This window comes from Erythrolamprus reginae, chromosome 1, assembly GCF_031021105.1.
Source record: "Erythrolamprus reginae isolate rEryReg1 chromosome 1, rEryReg1.hap1, whole genome shotgun sequence".
Lineage (NCBI taxonomy): Eukaryota > Metazoa > Chordata > Lepidosauria > Squamata > Dipsadidae > Erythrolamprus > Erythrolamprus reginae.
In genome coordinates, this window is record NC_091950.1 from 20,840,787 (window position 1) to 20,861,485 (window position 20,699).

Below are 20,699 nucleotides of genomic sequence, written 5' to 3' on the forward strand. Positions count from 1 at the left end.
TTATTATTGTTCCCGTTTTTGAAAAGTATAAAAACAGTAAGACAAGGGAAGAGAGCAAAGCAGCTTGCCTGTTCTGCTTTCAGGCTGCTACTTATACTGGACTAGCCAGAGCGAATAAAGCATTTCCTTTCTCTGGGGGCCGGGAGGAGGAAACCTCTCCCAGCACCCAGAGAAAGGAAATGCTTTATTTGCTCTGGCCAATCCAGAGACAGGAAAATTGGGGCTTTTTAAAAAACCCATGCGGCGCGGGACAAATATTTATTTTTCTTTTGAAGATGTTTTGCTTCTCATCCTTATCAGGTTATTATCTTATCATCAATCTATCAGGAAAGACTAAACGAGCTCAATCTGTATAGTCTGGAGGACAGAAGGCAAAGGGGGGACATGATCGAAACATTTAAATAGGTTAAAGGGTTAAATAAGGTTCAGGAGGGAAGTGTTTTTAATAGGAAAGGGAACACAAGAACAAGGGGACACAATCTGAAGTTAGTTGGGGGAAAGATTAAAAGTAACTTGAGAAAATATTATTTTACTGAAAGAGTAGTAGATTCTTGGAACAAACTTCCAGCAGACGTGGTTGGTAAATCCACAGTAACTGAATTTAAACATGCCTGGGATAAACATAGATCCATCCTAAGATAAAATACAGGAAATAGTATAAGGGCAGACTAGATGGACCATGAGGTCTTTTTCTGCCGTCAGTCTTCTATGTTTCTAAGGAGTCAAACTATTATCCAAAGCACCTGAGGGTAGAACAAGAAGCAATGGGTGGAAATTAATCAAGGACAGAAGTAACTTAGAACTAAGGAGAAATTTCCTGAGAGTAAGAACAATTAATCCATGGAACAGTTTGCCTCCAGAAGTTGTGAATGCTCCAACACTGGTTTTTATGAAGAGATTGGATAACTATTTGTTTGAAATAGTATGGGGCTTCCTGCCGAATGCTGGCTGGGGACTTATGGGAGTTGAAGTCCAGATATCTTCAAGTTGCCAAGGTTGGGAAACACTGGACTAGAAGACCTCCAAGGTCCCTTCCAAATATTCTATTCTATTCTATTCTGTTATTTCACTGAAAGAGTAGTAGATCCTTGGAACAAACTTCCAGCAGACGTGGTTGGTAAATCCACAGGAACTGAATTTAAACATGCCTGGGATAAACATATATCCATCCTAAGATAAAATACAGGAAATAGTATAAGGGCAGACTAGATGGACCATGAGGTCTTTTTCTGCCGTCAGTCTTCTATGTTTCTATTCTACACAACTCTCTTTCTACGCTTTGCTAATTAGGGTTCTCTGTAAATAAACAGGAGTAGTACAACTTTTCCCAGCATCGTAAAAAGGAAGACCGACGTCGCAAGCTTGCTATATACACAGCGGCGGGAATTTCATCAAGAAGAACGGGGGTTACTGTAGTGCTGTGGTTTAGAATGGTACCTCCATACTGGCCCGGACAGCAGGACACTGCCCAATATCCCATCCCCCATCAGGAGGACTCTCCCGCCCTTCTCTACCTGCACCCGCAGGACTCAGCCACCATATCTGGGTAGGCCTTAACTATCATCCCTTGATCACTGGTAAAAGTAACCATAAGACTTTTGGAATATTTCACCGGGACGCAGCAAGGGGCTCTCTGGAGCGGCATGCCCTGTTCGTGCATACGCAGCAGGAAAATGGTGTGGGAGTAATAGTCCGGGATGCGGGTGGAGAGCGGGCTCTGGCAGGGCCCCACGCAATTGTTGGCATTGTACGACTCGGGCAAAATGATGTACCTGGTGGAGACCAGGTTTATCTGGAGCTCTCGCAACCGGCAATAGTCATCCTGGACTTGAGTGCTGCGGTTGGCGCGTAAGGACACCTTCCTGGCCTCCCGCCAACGAGTGCGCACCACCTGGAGAGCCTTGAGCAGCAGAAGGCTGTGGATTTTTCGGCGGGTCTGCGTTTCCTCTGTTTCCGCAGAATCGCTAGCGAGAAACTTTCCCGAGCTCCTCGGAGGATAGTAGCACAGAGCCAGCAGAGTACGGAAGAGGTCGGCGTTGGCTTGGAAGGACGGCATGCCTTTCAGCTCTTGGATCACCGAATGCAGCTTCTCCAACAGTTGCCGAAGCAGCTTTCCCTCTAGGTACCACTGGCCGAGCTGGCGCTCTATGAAAGCTTGGCTGTTCTCGGGGAAAAGGACCACGAGGTGATTTTCGGACTGCACCAGCCGCTCAAAAGCCACTTTCTCGGATAAGTTGAGCAGCTCGTGAGGAAGGGCTTCCATTGTGTCGAAATCCAGTAGGAGGTGCGCTTGGGCAGCAGGAGGCTCCCCGGAAGGGTTCAAGACTTTGTTGACAAATTGGGAGAGGGTCTCCAAAAAGTATCCTGGGTTTGTGAGCACCGACTCCGTGGCGTTGGTTTGGTTAGTGACGGTGGCAGCCTCAGAGGGTGCGTGGGCTATGCCGGAACTCAGCAAACTGATGCAGAGAGAGAGAAAGAGTATATTAAAAAATTATTTGGCTGTCTGCTTATTCTACATATGCCCAACTCATTCAAGAATACCAAGGTCAAAGGGCAAGTTGCTCATAAATAAGTTAGAATCATGCTTCACGCGAAGCCATAAAACCAAGTTTGTTTACTGATAGAAACATAGAAGATTGACGGCAGAAAAAGACCCGATGGTCTATCTAGTCTGCCCATAATATTCTAGTCTCTATTTTATCTTAGGATGGATATATATGTTTATCCCAGGCATGTTTAAATTCACTGACTGTGGATTTACCAAGCACGTCCGCTGGAAGTTTGTTCCAAGCATCTATTTTTGCATGCGCAAAAGCAAAATCTCGTTCGGACGTGCGCACACATGCCGGAGATGTAAAGCTAAGCGCACAGAGCACCGGTAGCAAGAGCAGCAAACCGCGCCTGCACACAACCCCTCAATTATTGTAACTCAAAAACACCCCAAAGGGTGTTTTTCGGAAATGTGACAGAGTGGTGGTAATTATTATATAGATTAACAATATTAGCAGTGGCATCATTGGGTAATCTCCAGTGGAGCCAATTTGGTCTAGCGGTTGAGGCATCAAGTGAGAAACCATGAAAAAGTAAGTTCTAGTCCCACCTGAGGTAAAAAAGCTGACTGGGTGATGTTGGGGCAATCACCAGGAGATGGCGAGTTCTAGTCCCAACTGAGGTAAAAAAAGCTGGCTGGGTAATTTTGGGGCAATCACCAGGAGATGGCAAGTTCTAGTTCCACCTGAGGTAAAAAAAGCTGGCTGGGTAATTTTGGGGCAATCACCAGGAGATGGTGAGTTCTAGTCCCAACTGAGGCAAAAAAAGTTGGCTGGGTAATTTTGGGGCAATCACCAGGAGATGGCGAGTTCTAGTCCCATCTGAGATTTTAAAAAGTTGGCTGGGTAGTTTTGGGGCAATCACCAGGAGATGGCGAGTTCTAGTCCCAACTGAGGTAAAAAAAAGTTGGCTGGGTAATTTTGGGGCAATCACCAGGAGATGGCGAGTTCTAGTCCCATCTGAGATAAAAAAAAGTTGGCTGGGTAATTTTGGGGCAATCACCAGGAGATGTTGAGTTCTAGTCCCACCTGAGGTAAAAAAGCTGACTGGGTAATTTTGGGGCAATCACCAGGAGATGGCGAGTTCTAGTCCCACCTGAGGTAAAAAAGCTGACTGGGTAATTTTGGGGCAATCACAAGGAGATGGCGAGTTCTAGTCCCACCTTGAGGCATGAAAGCCAGTTGGTTGGCTGGACTAGTTCCTCTTTCTCAGGATAGTTGTTGGGGAAATAGGAAGAGAAAGTAATATTAGGTATATTCACCGCCTTGAGTTACTAATAAAATAATTAAGGGATTAAAAAATCTAATAATAATTTTGATGCATAAAGAGAAATGCTTGAGAAAGAGATTATCAAGCATTACAAGGGGAAGAAAGGGGAAACCATGCTGATTTAAAGAAAGAAAACATCGAGACAATGCAAGATAGCATTCGGCCCACAGACCTCAAACATGAAGAGTAGCTAACTGAATTAATTACATTCACATTAAAGTTAGGCAAACATTTTAAAATAGCCATCTTCTTGCAAAAACCCCTGACACTTCCCTGCTCTTTCAACTTTGTAAACAATCAGACAAGATTTCAGTGTTTCTCTGAGGAGAATTTGGAAACAAATGGCGATGAAACAGCTCTTATCTGCTTTATTTACGCTGTTGCTGCCCTTGGAAGCCACACAATGTTCCCTTCGAGGCTTTCCCAAAGTCCTTATTGGACTTCTCGTCAGGCTAGAGCGAAAGCAATTAAAGAGGCCCGCAGAAATCGGAGATGATTTGAGAAAAGTCCAATTTATTTCGGGAACGGCAAAAGGCCTTTACAAAATATTTCTAGAATGGCTAACCCTGAGGTCTAAATGCCTTGCCTGAGCTCTGCGAACAGGCAGCAATAGCCCTCCCTTTGGGGCAGAGCAGCGGTGGGTTGCTTCCGGTTCCGCGAACCGGTAGTGGCGGGATTTAGAACCCACTACTGAGGTATGTGCAGAAAATGAAATCACATGTGAAGACCCTCGCACGAAGCAGATTTTGGGCAATTTTTGCTGATATTTTTGCTTCCGCACATGCGCAGAAGCAAAAATATCAACAAAAATCGCCAAAATCATGATCACAAGTCCAAATGCGAGATTTCGCTTGCTGCGTATGCACAGAAGCCAAATCTCGTGCCGACGTGCACACACGCACCCACAACAGCCTTGGAGGGCGCACCAATAGCACCGAAGACCTTCACTGGTTGCACTAACTTGACAAGCAAGACTGGGAGTGGGGGACAGATTCGCTTAAGGCAGAGGTCTCTCAAACTTGGCCACTTGAAGACTTGTGGACTTCAACTCCCAGAATTCTCCAGCCAGCATAGCTGGGAGAATTCTGGGAGTTAAAGTCCACAAGTCTTAAAGTTGCCAAGTTTAAAGACCTCTGGATTAAAGAGACAGAGGGCTTTTTTTTTTTCAACTCACATTTTTTACATGCTTTTGAACTGCTAGGTTGGGAGAAGCTGGGACAAGTATAGTGGTACCTCTACTTTCGAACATAATTCATTTTGTGACCAGGTTCTTAAGTAGAAAATTTTGTAAGAAGAAGCAATTTTTCCCCATAGGAATCAATGTAAAAGCAAATAATGTGTGCGATTGGGGAAACCACAGGGAGGGTTTCCTCCCCGGAGATTCCTAGAGAGGCCCCACGGAGGCTTCTCCCCGCCATTTCCGGCCCTGTTTTCTCCCAGGAGATTCCTAGAGAGGCCCCACGGAGGCTTCTCCCCGCCTTTTCCGGCCCTGTTTCCTCCCCGGAGATTCCTAGGGAGGCCCCACGGAGGCTTCTCCCTGCCTTTTCCGGTTACAGTTTCTGAGGCTTGGGTTTGTAAGTGGAAAATGGTTCTTGAGAAGAGGCCGACACTTATCTAGAAAAGTAGAGGGGTTCTTAGGTAGAGGTACCACTGTGATGGGAGCTCACCCCGTTATATGAGATTTGAACTACTGAAATAGGGATTCGAACTACCGAACTGCCGACCTTCCAATTGACAAGTTCAACGTCTTAGCCACTGAGCCGCTGCATCCCCAAAGTTTAGAGAACGCTATTTACCTGGGTTTCAGGTATGGTAACACATCCAACTTGCCATCCGCAGAGAGGTAAGAAGAGGGAGGGTTGGAGCCAAAGCCAAAGTTTTGTTTGACCAACAGCAAGACAGCCGGGGTCCTGCGGGTGAAACACTTGGCATCAAAGCCAAACAGAAGATCCTGGGCTTCATCCGAGGAGACAGCAGCATCTGGGAAGGATGGAACAAGAAAATGACTTATTGGACCAGCAACAAGAGCCGGGATGGTGCAGTGGTTGGAGTGCAGCACTGCAGGCTACATCAGCTAACTGATAGCTGTAGTTCAACAGTTCAAATCTCACTACTGGCTCAAGTTTGATTCAGCCTTCCATCCTTACGAGGTGGGTAAAATGAGGACCCAGATTGTTGGGGGCAAGAGACTGATTCTGTAAACTGCTTAGAGAGGGCTGTAAAAGCACTGTGAAGCGGTATATAAAGTCTAAAGTCTAAATTCTCCCTCTTATTGTGGTAGGTTTCCGAGGCCCAAGAAACAATGGAAATGAATTCAAAGACCATAAATATAACACAGATGTATCTCAGGGTTGTCGTTTTCCACATGGCCCAAGTCCTTTAAACCTTACAACAGCTCTCAAATCTTTCATGAGAAGTTGAAAAAGAAATCCAGAGTTACAAACTAGACTAGGGGTCTCCAACCTTGGCAACTTTAAAACTTGTGAACTTCAACTTCAGCAAACCAAAACCGGCTGAGGAATTCTGGAAGTTGAAAACACCATTGGGCCTTCCATCCCCTGTCCTATTTTATTTTATTTATTTGTGTGTTTGCTTTGTCAAGTACATATAGGTGGTATATAAAGATATAATATTAGTAAAAGATAAACATTAGGACAGGGGATGGAAGGCACTCTAGTGCACTTATGCACGCCCCTAACTGACCTCTTATGAATCCGGAGAGGTCAACAGTGGATAGTCTAAGGGTACGATTTTGGGGGGTTAGGTGATTATACTACAGAGTCCTGGTAGTGAATTCCATGCATCAACTACTTGGTTACTGTTCTGTCTGGGTTTTCCCAGACCTCCACACCCACTGAAAAAACAGCCAGACACTCTGGTAAAATCCAAAAGTATTTTATAGCAGGAAAAAATAAGCACAAAGGAAAACCTGTCTTCACAGCAGACAGGTTACAATACGTTACAACAGGGTCCTGATGTCCAGTCAATTTCACAAGCTTCTTGCTGGCACCCCCCCCCCAAGGTTTCAATAGTCCAAGGCACAAACCAGGATTGTAGCCACCAAAGTTCACAGACAGGTCTCACGAATCTCCAAGATAAAACTCCACAAGCCAGGAAGGGTGGGGCCGCCTTTTATCCTTTCCCAAGCACCACACCCAAACCCAGCTGTGACCTCTAATGCTGGAAATACCTAGCCAATTGAGTTCGTCTCTGATTAGCTCTCCTGTGTCGCATATCTATGATGTCATGAGCATCTTCCCCCAGGGAATTCAGGCTGCTTGCTGGGGAGAGCTCCCCCTGGTGGAACTCTGGCTGTCCTTCTTCTTCAGCCTGGGATTCCGCTTCCTCGTCAGTCTGCACCTCCTGGTCCTCAGCCTCTCCCTCTGAGCTGGAAGCCAACAGCAAATCAGCCATTCCCGGAGGGGTCCCAGGCTGAACCACAACAGTTACTAAAGTCGTATTTCCTGCAGCCGAGTTTAGAGTGGTTTACTTTAAGTTTGTATCTACTGTGTGCTCGTGTGTTGTTGTGGTTGAAGCTGAAGTAGTCATTGACAGGAAGGATGTTGTAGCAGATGATTTTATGGGCTATGCTTAGGTCGTGTTTAAGGCGACATAGTTCTAAGCTTTCTAAACCTCAGATTATAAGTCTAGTTGCGTCGGGTATTCTATTGCGAGTGGAAGAGTGGAGGAATAATGTTGATTGCTTACTAGTATCATGCATATAAACATTGTTATATTTTTGTATACTACCAACACAAAAACAAATAAATAAAATAAATAAATAAAGTCTTAAAGTTGCCAAGGTTGAAGACCTCTGAGCTAGACTGAAAAGTTAAATTTCCCTATCATGTCAAGAAATGATTGCGTGACAATGAGGATGCTGTGATGATCGTAAACCAAAGGACTGGTCAGAAGTTACTTTTTTTCAATCCTATTATAATTTTCAATGGTCACCAAACAAATAGTTTATTATTTATTTATTTATTAGATTTCTATGCCGCCCTTTTCCTCAGACTCGGGCGGCTCATAACAGGAATAAATACAAAAATGTGTAGAAATCTAAATCTAAAATATACGCTAAAATCCCAATTTTATTTATTTATTTATTTATTTATTCATTCATTCATTCATTCATTTATTCATTTATTAGATTTGTATGCCGCCCCTCTCCGTAGACTCGGGGCGGCTCACAACAACAATAAAACAATTCAAAACAAATCTAAAAATTTAAAAACATTTTAAAAAAACCGTTATTAAAGCAGACATACACACAAACATACCATACATGAATTGTATAGGCCCGGGGGAGATGTCTCAATTCCCCCATGCCTGATGGCAGAGGTGGGTTTTAAGGAGTTTACGAAAGCCAAGGAGGGTGGGGGCAGTTCTAATATCAGGGGGGAACTGGTTCCAGAGGGTCAGGGCCACCAAAGAGAAGGCTCTTCCCCTGGGACCCGCCAAACGACATTGTTTAGTCGTCGGGACCCGGAGAAGGCCAACTCTGTGGGACCTAATCGGTCGCTGGGATTCGTGCAGCAGAAGGTGGTCTCGGAGATATTCTGGTCGGATACCATGAAGGGCTTTATAGGTCATAACCAACACTATTTAAACCGATCATACACATTTCACTCTAACATGCATATAAATTCATTCATCAGCCGGGGCTAGATGTTAAACTTAATGGCTCTAAGCCTGTCGGCAAAGATGGGTCTTTAAGGCCTTACGGAAGGTGGGGAGGGTGGGGGTGGAATGAATCTCGGGAGGGAGTTGATTCCAAAGGGCCGGGGCCACCACAGAGAAGGCTCTTCCCCTAGGTCCCACCAGGCAGCATTGTCTGGCTGATGGAACCTGGAGAAGGCTCACTCTGTGGGGACCTGACCGGCCACTGGGATAAATGGGATAGTTGTAACTCGAGGACTACCAGTGCATGGAAACAAGGAAACGTACACGCCAAATGTTATTAAATTACAATTCCTAGCATGCCTCACAACTGAGTGAAAAGTTGTGGGAGTTGTAGTTCATATTATTTTTGGAGGTCCACAACATTCTTCCTTACAATGCTTGCAAAGGGCTCCATTTTATGCCAGAGAAAATCAATGCATTTTGATCAGTCGTTTAGAATCTTGTGTTTTTCCAATGGGGGAACAAGAGGTTTCCTCCTCTCGCCACAAACCCACCTACCTGTATTGTTTTGGTGCCTGATTTCCAAGGAAATTTCATAGCTTAATTCACCTGGAGAATGCCTCCCAGACATCACCGAGCCTTGGAGGACAAGGTAGCGGGTTCCTCTGGAAAGGCAAACAATCTGAGATGGGAAAATTCAAACAATAAAACATACTCCAACATCCATATATTTCATCTAAATCCCCCCACAAAAAAACCCATTTATTTGCATCTTGAAATGCAGAAACTCTCTTGAGCATTCTCAGGTCAATAATTATTTCATCCCTGAAGCCTGCTATAAAAGTACCTGCTCAGCCTTGGCAGCAGTGCTGGGCTCTTATGGGTACAGTCAGGTGCGCAGTACCGGTAGCAAAAGTTTGATTTTTTCATAGAAACATAGAAGACTGACAGCAGAAAAAGACCTCATGGTCCATCTAGTCTGCCCTTATACTATTTCCTGTATTTTATCTTAGGATGGATATATTTTTATCCCAGGCATGTTTAAATTCAGTTACTGTGGATTTATCTACCACGTCTGCTGGAAGTTTGTTCCAAGGGTCTACTCCTCTTTCAGTAAAATATTTTCTCACGTTGCTTTTGATCTTTCCCCCAACTAACTTCAGATTGTGTCCCCTTGTTCTTGTGTTCACTTTCCTATTAAAAACACTTCCCTCCTGGAACTTATTTAACCCTTTAACATATTTAAATGTTTCGATCATGTCCCCCCTTTTCCTTCTGTCCTCCAGACTATCCAGATTGAGTTCATGAAGTCTTTCCTGATACATTATATACTTAAGACCTTCCACCATTCTTGTAGCCCGTCTTTGGACCCGTTCAATTTTGTCAATATCTTTTTGTAGGTGAGGTCTCCAGAACTGAACACAGTATTCCAAATGGGGTCTCACCAGCACTCTATATAGCGGGATCATAATCTCCCTCTTCCTGTTTGTTATACCTTTCCCCCCTTTTTTTCCCTTCTGGGCTCTGGGTATGTTTTTCCTATCCCAGTAAATGAGTTTTAATGTGTATAATTATAGAAGAGCTGTTTATTTATTTTTATTTTATTTATTTGTTTGTTTGTTTGTTTGTTTTGTCCAATACACAATAATATACAACAAAGCTTATAGAGATATAGTAGAGAAGATATATGGGATATAGGAGAGACAATAGGACAGGGCATGGAAGGCACTCTAGTGTGCTTATGTACGCTCCTTACTGACCTCTTAGGAATCTGGAGAGGTCAACCGTGGACAGTCTAAGGGTAAAATGTTGGGGGATAGGGGATGATACTCTAGAGTCTGGTAAGGAGTTCCACGCTTCAACACCTCGATTACTAAAGTCGTATTTTTTACAGTCAAGTTTGGAGCGGTTAATATTAAGCTTGAATCTGTTGTGTGCTCTTGTGTTGCTGTGGTTGAAGCTGAAGTAGTCTTTGACAGGCAGGACATTGCAGCATATGATCTTGTGGGCAATACTTAGATCATGTTTAAGGCGTCGTAGTTCTAACCTTTCTAGACCCAGGATTGTAAGTCTAGTTTCGTAGGGTATTCTGTTTCGTGTAGAGGAGTGAAGGGCTCTTCTGGTGAAGTATCTTTGGACATTTTCGAGGGTGTTAATGTCAGGAATGTGGTATGGGTTCCAAACAGATGAGCTATATTCTAGGTAAGCTCTGGTAAGCAGTATGAGATTTCCAGAGCAGAAGCTACATAGGATTAGATTAACAACTCTTGAGGCCTTCTTGGCGATGCTGTTGCAGTGGGCTTTGGCATTCATTAATTCATTAATTAATTAATTCATTTATTTTTTCCAATACATAATACACATTGAAGAGAAAGATATGTAATAATATAAGTAAAGAAAAGAATAGAAGAAAAGATATAAAAGTATAGGTGAACATATTTGAAAGGAAGAAAAGATAAATGAGATAAGGAGAGACAATTGTACAGGGGACGGAAGGCACACTGGTGCACTTATGCACGCCCCTTAATCTTAAAACTTAAAACTTAGATCTTTAGTTATTAGTATTCCAAAGTCCTTGACCGAGTGGGGATTATATTTGATAATTTGTTTATTCAGTTTGTAATTTGTGTGCATGTGTGTATATACACTTTATATCAGAGAGGGAGGGAGGGAGGGAGGGAGGGAGAGAGAGAGAGAGAGAGAGAGAGAGAGAGACCTGCAGGTAGCTTGTTCTCCAAGCCAAAAGCCACGCAGGAAAAACGTTTGGAGTTTGCAGTGGCTTGCAACACCCGTAAGTTTCCCTGGAAGGACTTGCGCAGAGTGTTCATAGAGACGCGAGAGAAAAGAGCTGCAGCTTGCAAAAGCCAGTGGAGGGTGGGGAAGCTTGTTAAAAGCCACGGAGGAAAAAACTTTGGAAGGGGGAAAAAGAGAGGGGGGGAAAGAGGGAAGAGAAAGAGAGGGGGGAGGGAGGGGAGGATAAATGATACTACAAAAGTTTTTCTTTTTTATTAGAAGCTCTGTAACGGAAGTCTTCAAACTTGCCAACTTTAAGACTTGTGGACTTTAACTCCAGGAATTCTCCAGCCAGCATAGCTGGGAGTTGAATTCTGGGAGCTGAAGTCCACAAGTCTTAAAGTTGCCAAGTTTTGGGGCCCCTTCTTTAGGTGTGCTGGCAATATAACTGGACATTCCTTATTTATTAAAATGATTTCTATTTCATTTTTCCACAATCAGAATGATTTGCAATTAAATATGAAACTTCCACTTAGAAAAGGAAAGGAAAGGAGGAAAGGAATGGAACGGGAAAGGGGAGGGAAGGAAGGAAGGAAGGAAAGGAAAGAAAGAGAAAAGAAAGGAAGGAAGGAAGGGGAGGAAATAAATGAAACGGGAAAAGAAAGGAAGGAAAGAAGGAAAGGAAAGGGGAGGAGAAAGAAAGGGAGGAAATTGTACAGTATTGGGTAGAATTGAGTTAATTATATTAATCCGGTCCTCTAAAACCATCCCAATTTCTCACGCGGCCCCATGGCAAAATTAATTGCCCACCACTGCTTTATATAATAGATAATCAAGAGTGGGCTATTGCCTGAATGGGGGGAGTAACGCAGTGGGGTAGTGAAAATGGAGCTCCAACCCAGAGCACCCAATTTGCACTGAAAGATGTTGAAACAAAATGCATAAGCCACGCCCACAGTGTGGTAGTAAAAATTTGGGTAGCCCATCACTGCTTGCCAGGCAATTTTAAGACGTGTGGACTACAAATCCTAGAACTCCCTAGCCAGCGTGCCGGCTGGGGAAAGCTGGGAATTGTACCTCGTACATCTTTAAGTTGCTGGCGTTACAAAATATTCATCTAGTCCGAACCCCTACCAACTCTAGAAATCTAAATTATCCATGAAAAGGATATTATTGTAAGTCGCCCTGAGTCCTTCGGGATTGGGTGGCATAGAAGTCAAATTAAATTAATAAGAACATAAGAACCTAAGAAGAGCCATGCTGAATCAGGCCAAAGCCCATCGAGTGCAGCATTCTGTGTCACACAGTGGCCCACCAATTGTACACATATATGAATAAAGCTGGCAGTCCAGTCTTTATTTAATAGCAAGAGCATTTAGACTTATATACCGCTTCATAGTGCTTTTACAGCCCTCTCTATTCGGTTTACAGAATAATAATAATAATAATAATAATAATAATAATAATTATTATTATTATTATTATTATTATTATTATTATCGACCAGTTAGGTCCCACAGAGTTGGCCTTCTCCGGGTCCCATCGACTAAACAATGTCATTTGGCGGGACCCAGGGGAAGAGCCTTCTCTGTGGCGGCCCGGCCCTCTGGAACCAACTCCCCCAGAGATCAGAATTGCCCCCACCTTCCTTGCCTTTCGTAAACTCCTCCAAAGCCACCTCTGCCGTCAGGCATGGGGGAATTGAAATATCTTCCCCAGGCCTATATAATTTATGTATGGTGTGTTGCGTGCATGTTTTTTAAATTATGGGTTTTTAACTTCGTATTATTAGATTTGTATTGTACATTGTTTCTATCACTGCTGTGAGCCGCCCTGAGTCTACGGAGAGGGGCGGCATACAAATGTAATAAATAATAAATAAATAAATAAATATTATTATTAATTAGATTTGTATGCCACCCCTCTCCGAAGACTCAAATCAGCCTATCACCCCCAACAATCGGGGTCCTCATTTGACCCACCTGGGAAAGATGGAAGGCTGAGTCAACCTTGAGCCGGTGGTGAGATTTGAACTGCTGAACTACAGCTAGCAGTGAGCTGAAGTGGACTGCAGTGCTGCACTCTAACCACTGCGTCACCCCGGCAATCCCAGTGGAGTCTATGTCTCTTAATGATTGTCTGCTCCAACCATGGTCCAACATTCACTAATATTCAGAGTGAATCTAATGAGATCTATTAGGGATAATGTGTGTGCGTGTGTTGGGAGGGATTGTCCCACAAACCTGCTTTTGATGTAATCCTTCTCCTCCCACTAGAAACTTTTTGGGGACTCGGTGCTGCACCAGTTCCTTTTCTCCTTGGTAGAAGACTAGGAGGACCAGCTGCAAGGAACTGAGAGGCTCTTCGACGTCCTTCTGGAAGGTCAGCTTAAACCTGAGTTTGGTTTTGACTTCCCATTTCACTACCAAAAAGAGACGAAGAAAATTAAAAAAGGATATTGGGAGAGTTTTGCGTACATGCGGAAGTTAACCCACCAAGTAGCTACAGTTAACCACTACAGTGATCCCTTGATTTTTGCTGGGGTTGCGTTCCCAGACTGCCCGCGAAAGTCGAATTTCCACGAAGTAGAGATGCGGAAGTAAAAACACCATTTTTTGCTATGGACAGCCAAAAACTACCCCCGCACACCCTTTTCCAAGGCCGCGCAAGGAGCCGAGCTTGAAGTTGGGGGTGGGGAGCGACGAAAGTGCGGAGGCTGGCAAAGATTGTTTTGAATGTCGGCCGCCCCCACCCCCCAACGCCTCCGGCCCCCTCGCCGTAACCCCCCTCCCACCCGATCCGCCCCTCTCACCGGCTTTCTTGGGGCACGGGTCCTCCTGAAGCAGTGCTGGTGGCTACGGCTTCTCGTCCTCCTCATTCAGCCGCTAGCCGCTCTGAGCTCTTTGAGAATGCCCGCCCCACCCCTCTCGCAGTCCCTTGGCTGAGAGCGCTTTCGTCCCAGTTGTCAGCGAGGGGGCTGCAGGAGAGGCGGGGCAGGCGTTCTCACAGAGAGAGAGCAACAGACAGAGCGAAATAGAAAGGAGAGAGGGAGAGAGAGAGGGAGAAAGAGAGAGAGAGAGCAAGAGGGGGGAGAGTGGAAGGGAGAGAGAGAGAGAGAGAGAAATGATAGAAAAAAGGGGAGAAAAAAAGAGAAATGAGAAAATGATTGAAGCAGAGAATGACAGGAAAGAGAGAGAAAGAGAGAGAGAAGTGACTCTTGGTGATGACGTATGATGTCATTGGGTGGGAAAAACCGTGGTATAGAAAAAAAACCGCGGAGTATTTTTTAATTAATATTTTTTTTAAAACTGTGGTATAGCCGTTTCGCGAAGTTTGAACCTGTGAAAATCGAGGGATCACTGTATACCTAATTGAAGTCTTCAATGAAAAACGCAGCAGCAGGCTTTCTTGTAAAAATATATTTTACTTTTCTTCTTACCAAAATGCTTCTCTAAATAAACTATCACTTTTATATTTAACCACTACAATAACCTATCCACAATACTATTATATAACTCTTATTACATCCACCACTGCAACCACTTAGTACTAACCACTCAGCACTAAACCACTATAACAAACCACCCAGCACAAACCACTCTATAACAAACCACGCACATGCAAGGATGTTACTCCTTATATAGGTTACAGCCAATCAGGTTGCAGCACAATTAGCAAACCCATCATTACATACTGATTATGGCTTACATCGGCCTCTCACGTGGTTACAAACCATTTACTTGCATTGTAATATTACCTTCAAAAATAAACTTATTTCTGACAAGGGTGGAACTCATTACCAGACTCAGTAGTGTCAACTCCCAACTCCCAACATTTTTCCCTTAGAGTCTTAGACTATCCACGATTGACCTCTCCAGGTTCCTAAGAGGTCAGTAAGGGTCTTTCGTCCCCTGTCCAATTGTCTCTCCTTTATCTCATATACCTTTTCTTCCTTTCATATATCTTCTCCTCTATTTTTATATCTTTTCTTCTATCCTTTTCTTTATATATATTGCTACCTGTCTATCTTCAATATGTATTGTGTATTGGACAAATAAATAAACAAAAATAAATAAACAAATAAAGCAGGGCACCTCCCGTTTCTTAACAGATAACATCGTTGGAAGGGACCCAGTGGTTCTCAACCTTTCTAATGACCTCTTAATACAGTTCCTCCTGTTGTGGTGACCCCAACCATAAGTTTAGCGCCAATTCTCCCAACAAAGGTTTAAGCTGATTGGCAGGAAGGTCAGAGGGACACCCCCACTGTAAACACCTGATTGCTCGGATTGTAAAAATCTGTTCCAAGGTGCCATAAGATTAGATTAGATTAGATTAGATTAGATTAGATTAGATTAGATTTATTGGATTTATATGCCGCCCCTCTCCGGCTCACAACAATAATAAAAACAGTACATAGTAACAAATCCAATGCCCACCAATCTAATTTCAATTTTAAGTTAAAAAATTCATAAAACAATCCCAATATATATAAAAAACAGGCACACAATCAATCAAACGGCAAAACAACATGGGCAAGGGGGAGATGTTTTAGTTCCCCCATGCCTGACGACAGAGGTGGGTTTTAAGGAGTTTACGAAGCTTTAGTTCCTAACACCACGGGAAATTTGTCTTTTCCCATGGTCTTAGACGACCCCTGTTATACAGTTTGTTGACTCCCAAAGGGGTCCGGACCCCCAAGTTGAGAACCACTGTAGGTCATCTAGACCAACCTTGGTAATATCATGAGGTATGGACTTCAACTCCCAGAATTCCTTAGCCAGCAATGGCTCACTGGGGAATTCTGGGATTTGAAGTCCATACCTCATAAAATTGCCAAGGTTGGAGACCTCTGGTCTAGTCCAACTCCCCCAAACCCCCCACCCACCTAAGCAGCAGACCCTGCACCATTTCTGGCAAATGTCTGCCCAGTTTCTTCTTGAAAGCCTCCAACTACCAAAGGGAACTCCTGTTCCATTGGTGATTGTTCTCACTGTTCTCTCGCCATTCTCTTAAAAATAAGCCATCTGAGGTGCTAGCTACACTGTTTTTCAAATTGTCCAACTCTCTTCTCTGCCTGCTCTCCTGGTCATCAGAGTTTCAACCAGTCATTTCAGCCCTTCCAGAGTTGGAAGGGACCATGGAGGTCTTCTAGTCCAACCCCCTGCTTGGGCAGGAAACCCTACACCACTTCAGACAGATGGTTATCCAACCTCTTCTTAAAAACGTCCAATGTTGGAGCATTCACAATTTCTGGAGGCAAGTTGATACACTGATCAATTGTTCTAAGTGTCAGGAAATTTTTCCTTAGTTCCACGTTGCTTTGCTCCTTGATTAGTTTCCACCCATTACTTCTTGTTCTACCCTCAGGTGCTTTGGAGAATAGCTCGACTCCCTCTTCTTTGTAGCAACTCCTGAGATATTGGAACGCTGCTATCATGTCTCCCCTGGTTCTTCTTTTAATTAAACTAGACATACCGAGTTCCTGCAACTGTTCTCCATATGTGTTGGTTGTGACCTATAAAGCCCTTCATGGCATTGGACCAGAATATCTCCAGGACCGCCTTATGCCACACGAATCCCAGCAACCGATTAGATCCCACAGAGTTGGCCTTCTTCGGTTCCCGTCGACTAAACAATGTCATCTGGCGGGTCCCAGGAGAAGAGCCTTCCCCAACTCTCTGGAACCAGCTCCCCCTGGAGATTAGAACTGCCCCCACCCTCCTTGCCTCGTCAGGCATGGGGGAATTGAGGCATTCCCCCCCTCCCCTGGGCCTATACAATTTATGTATGGTATGTCTGTGTGTATGTCTGGTTTAATAATGGTTTTTTTAAATTTTTTAAATTTATTAGATTTGTTGTGAATTGTTTTATTATATGTTGTGAGCCACCCCAAGTCTACGGAGAGGGGTGACATACAAATCTAATAAATGAATGAATGAATGAATGAATAAATAAATAAATAAAATAAATAAAATATAAAATAAAATAAAATAAAATGAATAAAATAAAATATAAAATAAAATAATAAATAAAATAAAATAAATATGTTTTAGACTCCGGTCCCCTAATCATCTTTGTTGCTCTTCTCTGCACTTTTTCTAGAATCTCAACGTCCTTTTTGCATCGTACAGTATTCCAAGTAAAAAGTTTTAGAACTTGGCCTTGAACAGTTATCAAGCTTAGTATAAAGCGATAGTAAATGGTATAAAACGCTACAAAGCGATGAAGAAAAGCTTATATAAAGCAGCTGGTGCTTTTCTCAAATTCCTCCTCTCTTTTCCTTTTCCCTCTTTCTCCCAGGGTGTATTCCTCTGCTTTGGCAATTCTGCAGCATGCCCAATTTAAAGTACATTAAATTTATTCTAAGCTGATTGTTTTGTAACTCAGACCCGGAAGTAAATATGCACTGGTATGCCTTTTGTCCCCTGTCCAATTATCTTTCCTTTATTTCACCTATCTTATATATTCTCTTCCTTTCATATATCCTCTCCTCTAAGTTCACTTTCACCCTCTTTTATATTATCACATGTCTATTTTTACCCTTATATGTATTACCACATCTCTATTTTTCTTCCTATGTATTTGTGTATTGGACAAATGAATAAATAAATAATAAGTATAGATGGGGGATAAAGGAAAAGGGGGAAACACTTTTTTTAAAAAAAGAAAAGAAATGAGAAAACATTTTTTAAAAAGGAGGAAAAAGGAAGGAAAAATGGTCAAATCTCTTCAACCAGGACTGAAATAGCTTATAGGTGCAAAAATCAGATTTTAAAAAAAAATCTTTATTGGTTATTTACATTGATAAAAACAAAACAACATCAAAAGAAAGCATACATACATACATACAAACAAGGCAAAATAAAGCATTATGCTGTATACATTAAGTAACTTTGGTATCAGAACTTAGAATAGACACCTGCTATATAGAAGGATATTTTTTTTATTTGCAGCGTATTCATTTGCAACCATTAATCTCCTTAAATTATCAATATCTATTTCTCTGTGTTTCCTTTCTAGGCTTTCTAGAAACGAGAGCAAAGGTAATAATGATGCCCTTCCAGCTTCCCTGTCTGCACTTACCTTCCTCCAAATGTAGCATGAAGAAGCGATGGCCCCCAGGGCTGCCCAGAGAATCGGCCGCACGCTGCAGTGACCTGAGGAGGCCGTGGGGTGGGCTTGAGGGACATAGCCCAAAGGTCTCCAGGTCCTCTCTGTTCCAGGAGGATCTACTAAGCGCCTTCAAGAAGCCGCTGTCGTAACGGCTGAGGAGGCCCCCCACCTCCAGATGGTTGGGACCCCAAAAGCTGCCCCCGTCCAGCCGCACGTGACACACCGATTCCTCTGAGCTTTCGTATAACCATGACGGAGAACTGGGTTGGGGGGGCCACAGACTCAAGGGTCTCGCTTCCTTCTCAGCCAAGGGCAGGTGGGACGGGGGACCTCCAGGGCTGTCTTCTGACTCCAAGGAAACCACCAGGACTTTGGAAGGGGCTTCTTTGAAATCCAACGCAACCTTGACGTGTTCTTCTTCTTCTTCTTCTTCTGGGGATTTCAGTTCTCCTAAATTGGCACTCTCTAATTGTCTCGGAGGGTTTTCTTCCAGCAGGTTTCCCTTCGCAGGTGAGGAGAGAGACTCACCTGTGAGACAGAGACACAGGAGGATGCCGGCCAAGCCAAGCTGCATGGCTGCTTCCTTAAAGAACTAAAGCCAGGATTCCCCAGGGAAAATTTAGAAAGGGAGTGAAGGCGCCGGATAAAACACACACACACACAAGCACACACACACAGACCCAGAGAAAGATGGCCTGGATTTTTCTTCTTCTTTAACCCAGATGACCTTGAATCCTTGCAACAAGCTGGCTCAAAGGAGCCGTCCTGTTCTATTTGCAGGTTTTTTAAATTATCTTTTTAAGTCTGGATGCTTTTTGCAAAATGCGAGACATCCAAGCCGGCTCAACCTTGATGTAAACACTTTTTTATCACATTTCCAACCTGCCCCCGGAAGAAATCAAAGCAAAACCCACATTCACAGACCATTTGTTACCTTTCGGTCTTTACATTGTATCAGAGTCCACTTATCATGTTTCACCCACTCCTTAATATAAAGGACTTTTTTTTTTATCAGCAGAAAAGTATTTGTTCCTTTAAATTTATTTATCGCCTAAATTAATAAGACCTCGAAGCGTGTTAAAGGATCAGAGAATCAGAAAAAATTCTTAAGGAGTGAAAAAAAATTGTAAGCTATTAAAATAATTTATTTATTTATTGGATTTATATGCCGCCCCTCTCCGCAGACTGGAAAAGATATGTTTCAGACATGTTCTGTCTGTCTTTTAGTGGTTGCCTCCAATGCTTAATGTGGAGACTAAGCTGATGGAACTCACCGTTACTAGATGTACTAAAGGCCTTTTCCTTCAAATTTTAGATCATTAGCCTCAAAGCAGGGGTGAAATCCAGCAGGTTCTGGAGAACCAGTAGTGGAAATTTTGAGTAGTTCGGAGAACCAGCAAGTACCACCTCTGTCTGGTTCCAAAGTGGGATGGGGTTGGTGATTTTGTAGTATCCTTCCTCTACCACAGAACCAGTAGTAAATTGGGAACTAGGTATGTGCCCCCAAATAGCCACATCTGTCACAAAGCAAAGATCTCTACCCCTCCTAACCAAATGTCATGGTTAGAAACATAGAAGATTGACGGCAGAAAAAGACCTCATGATCCATCTAGTCTTCCCTTATACTATTTTTTGTATTTTATCTTAGGATGGATATATGTTTATCCCAGGCATTTTTAAATTCAATTACTGTGGATTTATCTACCACGTCTGCTGGAAGTTTGTTCCAAGGATCTACTACTTTTTCAGTAAAATATTTTCTCATGTTGCTTTTGATCTTTCCCCCAACTAACTTCAGATTGTGTCCCCTTGTTCTTGTGTTCACTTTCCTATTAAAAACACTTCCCTCCTGAACCTTATTTAACCCTTTGACATATTTAAATGTTTCGATCATGTCCCCCCTTTCCCTTCTGTCCTCCAGACTATACAGATTGAGTTCATGAAGTCTTTCCTGATACGTTTTATGCTTAAGACCTTCCACCATTCTTGTAGCCCGTCTTTGGACCCGTACAATTTTGTCAATATCTTTTTGTAGGTGAGGTCTCCAGAACTGAACACAGTATTCCAAATGTGGTCTCACCAGCGCTCTATATAGTGGGATCACAATCTCTTCTTGCTTGTTATACCTCTAGTTGATTTTGTAGTCCTCCCAAACCAAAAATATTCAGGCCTAAAGTTTTTGGCCACTCAAAGATTAACTATGGGTTAAATCAGGGCTAGGCAAAGTTGGCTCTTCTATGAGTTGTGGACTTCAACGCCCAGAATTCGTGAGCCAATCATGCTAGCTCAGGAATTCTGGGAGTTGAAGTCCACGTCATAGAAGAGCCAACTTTGCCTAACCCTGGGTTAAATGGACATAGGCAAGGCCCTGCATCTTATTTTATTTTTAAATATAATTTTTATTGATT

The 20,699-nt window shown here is 43.1% G+C and overlaps 1 protein-coding gene across 1 annotated transcript; it reads right to left on the reverse strand.

The window, feature by feature from the left end:
• Positions 1-555: 555 nt before the first annotated feature.
• On the reverse strand, positions 556-18,865 carry AMH (anti-Mullerian hormone). Its single transcript, XM_070732579.1, has 5 exons — positions 18,262-18,865; positions 13,419-13,597; positions 9,001-9,124; positions 5,616-5,799; positions 556-2,456 (listed from the first exon to the last, which is right to left on the reverse strand). Exons 1-5 carry the CDS (start codon positions 18,863-18,865, stop codon positions 1,511-1,513), a joined length of 2,037 nt encoding a protein of 678 aa, XP_070588680.1. The 3' UTR covers positions 556-1,510.
• Positions 18,866-20,699: the final 1,834 nt, after the last annotated feature.